The 6893-nt window shown below is 39.0% G+C and overlaps 1 protein-coding gene across 3 annotated transcripts in view; it reads right to left on the bottom strand.

The window, feature by feature from the left end:
* Positions 1–735: 735 nt before the first annotated feature.
* pex16 (peroxisomal biogenesis factor 16) overlaps positions 736–6893 on the bottom strand; it is a 30636-nt gene continuing 24478 nt past the window's right edge. Inside the window, exons 9-11 of one of the 3 annotated variants that reach the window (XM_061665187.1) lie at positions 3752–3871; positions 1534–1598; positions 736–909 (exon numbers count right to left, since the gene is read on the bottom strand). In XM_061665187.1, the coding sequence (XP_061521171.1) occupies positions 851–909; positions 1534–1598; positions 3752–3871 (244 nt within the window). In that variant the 3' untranslated portion in view covers positions 736–850. Of the gene's footprint in view, positions 910–1533; positions 1599–3751; positions 3872–6893 lie in introns of those variants that run through there. The other 2 variants (XM_061665203.1, XR_009767289.1) reach the window with 2 other exon arrangements.

Raw genomic sequence — 6893 nt, 5'->3', positions numbered from 1 at the left:
TTTACCCTGATTTCAAGCACACACAATTTAACCAATATACCTTAAGGGCATTGGAATTTGGGTAGTAAACGCTCCTTTATCGTGGGGGTTACGTTCCAGAAAACCCCCACAATAAATGAAATTTGCTTAGTGATTGTTTATACTATTATATAAATGTATAATTATTCATGTTCATGTATACATGCAATTCAATGCCAATTTGTAATACTTTAGACAAGTGCAAGTATTTGTCCACTTGAGGTCACCATCCACACAAGCAGATGCCTATTAAAGACAGGTGTGCTCTGCTTGAGTGAACAGGTGATTTCCTGCCTCACGGTATATCCTCACACTCCTCACACTGACAGTCCTGGCAGTGTTGTCAGCGAAAAGCATTATGGGAACCCAGTATTCTTTGTGATGTTTGTAATTACAGTACTGTAGTTGGGAGAAAATCAAGTTAAACATTCCACATTCCTTTGTGCCAGGTCGCAGGTTTTTTTTTTTTTTTTTTTTTTTTTTTTTTTACTCTTATGTGCACTGTGGTTACTTCAGACCGCTTTCACACGAAAGTCAAGTCTTTGTGTTTCATATATTTTCCTGTGGACACATTCTCCGCTTTACTGCAAAGATCACCTGACAAGAGTGGTCCAACACGGAAGTCTCTACCTGTCTGTAATGTGGCTTCACGACTGTTCTTCTACAAATAGGTGGAACTATGGAAATGTGTGAGGGTAAAAGACAAACTGAAGAAAATCTTTAAAAAAAAACGTTTATTTCAGATGGACTTCTCCATAAGGTGTTGAGGCAACATGTCTACTGTCCAGACGGCAGTGAGGGCTGCTTCCAACTATTAATCTGTTTTGCTGCTTTATCCCCAGTTGTAGAAGTAGATCTTCTGCCAGGTGGGCAGGTATTCCATGAGAGGCCCTGAACAAACAACCAATTTGTTAGGGAGAGTGACAATGGACAGAAATAAAACTGGAACACTTAGACCAACCCTTTTACTGTTAATTACTATGGAAACCGAGTTACCAGAGCTAGTGACCATTCAACCTGGGAATTAGATACTTTTTGATTCTGATATTGATTGTCATTGTAACTACTGCATTTGAATTTGTGTGTACATTACACCCTATTTAGACTTGCCATTTCAATCAAAATTCAAAAGTATATTACAAGTATTTTATCTCAGTACAAGAGTTTATGCCAGGTATTAGCTATCAAGAGCTATTACTGCTTTGTGTATGTGTGCGCCTTTTGTAATTTCTAGACTGCTCACTGCACCGAGAATTTATTTGCATTCATCTAGGTAACACAATGACTCATTGAGCAGCGTGATATTAATTTCTTAGTAATATTGGCTCAAGTGACAGCAACAATTTATGTTAAGACTGAAATCTGTGACAGTGGCAATCCGTGCAGTTGAGTAAAACACTGTTAATTATAATTATGTTTGTCGCATTTTTCAAATAATGACTATTCAACCAAAGGAGGAAATGCCCATACCTTCATGATTTTAAAACGTTTAACACCTAAGTCAGGAGTACTTACGCGCTACAAGGCCTATTCCTGGAACATGCTTGGCCAGAAGTTGCAGCAGAAAGAGAATCTTTTCCCTGCAGACAAAGGAAAACAATGTCACTACATTGTTTTGTATTTTTATTTTAAACATTTGTGACTTTGCTATCATTGACAAACATATCAACAATGTTCAGTCATGCAAGACAGGTTAGTGTGTCTGACAAATCACAGATGGACAAACACCAAAGTCGCAATATGTACGATTGTCAATGTGTAACCCATTTGCTCATTTACATAAGGGAATTATTGAGTTTTAGTTTTGCGAGAGTGACAGATAGAATTGATTGAAAAAAAGGATTTTTTATCCTTCTAAAATTGTACTTAAGGGTATTTGGGCCACATTGACAAGAAAATTGTGATTTTTGCCCCAATATACAGTGGGGCAAAAACGTATTTAGTCAGCCACCAATTGTGCAAGTTCTCCCACTTAAAAAGATGAGAGAGGCCTGTAATTTTCATCATTTCATCAAAAACAAAATCCAGAAAATCACATTGTATGAAAGAATTTATTGTCTAATTATGGTGGAAAAGAAGTATTTTGGTTAATAACAAAAGTTCATCTCAATACTTTGACCTCTGTCATTGCCAACAAAGGGTATATAACAAACGTTTTCCGTAAATCTTCACAAGGTTTTCACACACTGTTGCTGGTATGTTGGCCCATTCCTCCGTGTAGATCTCCTCTCGAGCAGTGATGTTCTGGGGCTGTCGCTGGGAAACACAGACTTTCAACTCCCTCCAAAGATTTTCTATGGGGTTGAGATCTGGAGACTGGCTCGGCCACTCCAGGACCTTGAAATGCTTCTTACGAAGCCACTCCTTCGTTGCCCGGGCGGTGTGTTTGGGATCATTGTCATGCTGCCACTTTTCATCTTCAACGCTCTTGTTGATGGAAGGAGGTTTTCCCTCAAAATCTCATGATACATGGCCCCATTCATTCTTTCCTTTACACGGATCAGTCGTCCTGGTCCTTTTGCAGAAAAACAGCCCCAAAGCATGATGTTTCACAGCAGGTATGGTGTTCTTTGGATGCAACTCAGCATTCTTTCTCCTCCAAACACAACAAGTTGAGTTTTTACCAAAAAGTTCCAGTTTGGTTTCATCTGACCATATGCCATTCTCCCAATCCTCTTCTGGATCATCCAAAATTCAGATGGACCTGGACATGTACTGGCCTAAGCAAGGGGACATGTCTGGCACTGCAGGATTTGATTCCCTGGCGGCGTAGTGTGTTACTGATGGTAGCCTTTGTTACTTTGGTCCCATCTCTCTGCAGGTCATTCACTAAGTCCCCCCGTGTGGTTCTGGGATTTTTGCTCATCGTTCCTGTGATCATTTTGACCCCACGGGGTGAGATTTTGCGAAGATCCCCAGATCGAGGGAGATCATCAGTGGTTTTGTATGTCTTCCATTTTCAAATAATTGCTCCCACAGTTGATTTCTTCCCACCAAGCTGCTTACCTAATGCAGATTCAGTCTTCCCAGCCTGGTGCAGGTCTACAATTTTGTTTCTGGTGTCCTTTGACAGCTCTTTGGTCTTGGCCATAGTGGAGTTGGGAGTGTGACTGTTTGAGGTTGTGGACTCTTAAAGAAGAAGTTACAGGTCTGTGAGAGCCAGAAATCTTGCTTGTTTGTGGGTGACCAAATGCTTATTTTACTGAGGAATTTACCAATCCATTAAAAATCAGACAATGTGATTTTCTGAATTTTTAAGTGGGAAAACTTGCACAATTGGTGGCTGACTAAATACTTTTTTTGCCCCACTGTATCTCATTTATATATATTTTTAATTGAGTTACTTTGCTGAGCAAACAAAGAAAATAGTAACGTTTTTCAACCAATATATTTCATGATATTACATAAGATATCGGAGGTCTCGAAAGAGACGATCTCTGATTGTTGCATTTATATTTGGGTGGGAATTTAAATTACAAATATACTCATAAGATTATAACATTTCCCCCCCAAAAAATCTATTTTGTGATGCCTTTGTAACTGGATGACGTATAGCAGCTACAGAGTATTATGACATATGTTCTCGTAACTTAACTTAATGACTTATGTTGCAACTTTGGGACTTTTCTAATATGTATACATATTACGTGCACACAACAAAAGCACAGCTGCACAGACAACCTGGAGACTACATTTATTCAACGTGTGCTTGGTGGCCTTCAAACATACTCACTGTGAATATCTGTCATAAAATGGGGAACGGACAAGGTAGTAGAGTAAAAGAAAGGTTCTTCTCCTCATCTCTTCCCTCTCCCATCTGTTATCAAATATTCTCTCATGGAGCAATGCAAAGCTAGACACGAAAATAGACAAAGAAGAGAACAGTAACGCTTCTGTGTATGGTTCTAGAGCGGTCAAAAGAGGAAAAACAGTGACATACTAAAAAGTCACACTTTGAACATTTGTTATACAAAAGCAAGATACCCTTACGACCACAAACTTAAATGTATTTTTAATTGAGATTGACAAACACAAAGTAGCACATAATTGTAATGTGGAACAGAAATGATAGTTTTCACAATTTTAAGCAAATCCCAAAAATGTGGCGTGCATTTGTATTTAGCCCCCCCCGTCAATACTTTGTTGAGCCACCTCTCGCTGCAATTACAGCTGCAAGACTTTTGGATTACACGATTTGTCCTTGAGATATACATATATATTTTATATATATATTTTTTTTATCATAACTTAACCCTGACCTGCCTGGTGAGTTCCTTCGTCTTAATGATGATGCTGTTCACTACTGTTCTCTAACAAACACTGAGGCCTTCACAGAACAGGTGTATTAATGCAGAGAGTAAATTACACAGGTGGACTACAGGTTGATTTGGTAAGCAGGTGACTTCTGAAGGCAATTGATTGCACTGGATTAGATAGGGTATCAGAATGCAAATGAACACCACACTTCAGATTCATATTCGCACAATATTTGGCAAAACATATATTTGTTGTTCCACTTCCCAATTATGTGGTACTCAGGGGGCGTGTGCGTTTTGTTGTTGTTTTTTTTTAACACGCAACAACTAACCAACAGTACAAGATGAGAGAGGACAGAAAAAGGACAGGATGTGGGAAATGAGGAAGGCAGTGCTACTGATGAGTGGTGTGGTGGGATGCTTTTATGGTGTCTAAACACCTGTAAGAACCTGTGAGTTGTCATCTTAACACAACCTGTGTTATTATTAGTTGTCCCAGCACAAGCAATTAAAGCCTATAGCGTTCCTGATTTCATGCGTTTTATGAGCTGGAAGCCTAAATTAGGTAAAATTAAACAAATAAATACCTGAAATTGTTTAAATTGTGGGCCCTAAAGCTATAATATATGAAAGTTTAACTTTTTGAATGGTGTTATGGAAATAAACTTTTCCATGGTATTTTAACTTTTTTGGAAAGCGTCTGTGTGGATATATATATATATATATATATATATATATACAGACACACACACGTATGTATATATACAGCGGCTGAAATAAGTATTTAACATGTCACTAAATCTATTTCCAAAGGTGCTATTGACATGAACATTTCCCCAGATGTTGGGAACAACGAAAGTAATCCATACATACTTTCTGAGCTTATTTGTTCTATTTTCTTTGTAAGTTATGTTGTGTAATAATGTGAAATGACATAGGGACAAAGTATTGAACACGCGCACTGGTATTTAATTCATACTTTGGACAAAAGCCTTTATTTGCAACAGCAGCTTGAAGATGCCTCCTGTATGGAGAAACTATTCGCATGCATTGCTCTGGTGTGATTTTGGCCCATTCCTCCACACAAGCAGTCTTCAAATCTTGAAGGTTCCGTAGGCTTCTCTTATGGACCTTGAGTTTCAGTTCTTTCCATAGATTTTCGATTGGCTTCAAGTCAGGTAATTGGCTGGGCCATTCTAGCAGCTTGATTACTTGGCCGTATGTTTTGTATCATTATCCTGCTGAAATGTCCACCCTCGTTTCATTTTTCATCCTTCTCGTAGATGGCAGCAGATTTTTGTTAAGATTGTCTCGGTACAATTGCCCATTCATCCTTCCTTCAATCATGTGAAGTTTACCAGTACCATTTGTTGCGAAGCAGCCCGACACCATCATGTTCCCACCGCCGAACTTCACTGTTGGTATGGTGTTTTTCGAGTGATGTGCAGTGCGATTTCTCCTCCAAACGTGGTGTGCATTATGGCATCCAAAGAGTTCAATTTTGCTCATCCAACCAGACTATATTCTCCCAGTATTTAACTGGCTTGTCCAAATGGTGTTCAGCAAACTTTAAACGAGCTTTGACATGCTTTTTTTTCAGCAATGGGGTCTTTGCGTGGTGAGCGTGCATATAGGCCATGGCGGCGGAGTACATGACTCACTGTTTTCCTTGTGAGAACAGTACCTGCTAATTTCAGGTTTTTTTGAAGCTATTCACAGGTGGTCCGTGGCTCTTGGACAACTCTCCTCTGACAGAAATCTTGCAAGGAGCACCTGATCGAGGCAAATCTTCGTTGGTACGATTGGCTTTTCACTTACATATTATGGCCCCAACCGTGCTCACTCGAACATTCAGAAGCTTAGATATGCACCTGTAACCAATGCCATCGTTATATTTTGCAACAATTAGTTTGCTGTGGTCTTGAGACAGCTCTCTGCTCTTACCCATCATGAAATGTGTCTTGACTCACACCTTGCCAATGAGACCTTTTTGTAGACCATCAATTAGGATTGAACCAGCTGATACTCATTTGCACTGACAAGGGGCTGGATTGCCGTTTGATTATTGATAGATTTTAGGTGTTCTCTTGGCTTTTCATGCCTTTTCGCACCTCCCTTTCTTTATGTGTTCAATACTTTTTCCCTGTGCCATTTCACATTATTACACACAACTTAATTTCTGATCTTATTTGTTCTACTTTCTTTGTATGTATGGATTACTTGGGTTGTTCCCAACATCTGGGGAAGATTTCATGTCAATATTTAGTGAGAAAATGGTGATGCGTTAAATGCCACTGTCAGACATGCGAACGCCAAAGGCATGAAAAAGGTGGCCAAAAAAAAAAACATTGTAGGGAGGTCTGGGGGAATTCCCCTGGGTCCCAGCAGATAATTATTATTTTTTTTAACATAAATTAAGCAATCTGGAAGACTCTGAAGAGTACAATAAGGCAAAATAAGCAAATTTTCTTCACGCAGAAAAACATGTATTTACACCGCTCAAGTACATGTAGAAATTTAAGATTAAAATTAAATTTGCCTCATTTCTTTGCTTTTTTTGTTCTGGCCTCTAATTTGAGCCAGGCCCATTTCCACCTGCACCTGATGTCTGCTTCAAGC

The sequence above is a fragment of the Phycodurus eques genome, chromosome 2 (assembly GCF_024500275.1).
Source record: "Phycodurus eques isolate BA_2022a chromosome 2, UOR_Pequ_1.1, whole genome shotgun sequence".
In the NCBI taxonomy this organism is placed as follows: domain Eukaryota; kingdom Metazoa; phylum Chordata; class Actinopteri; order Syngnathiformes; family Syngnathidae; genus Phycodurus; species Phycodurus eques.
The sequence above is the reverse complement of the archived record's forward strand: the minus strand, read 5'-3'. Positions and strand labels throughout refer to the sequence as shown.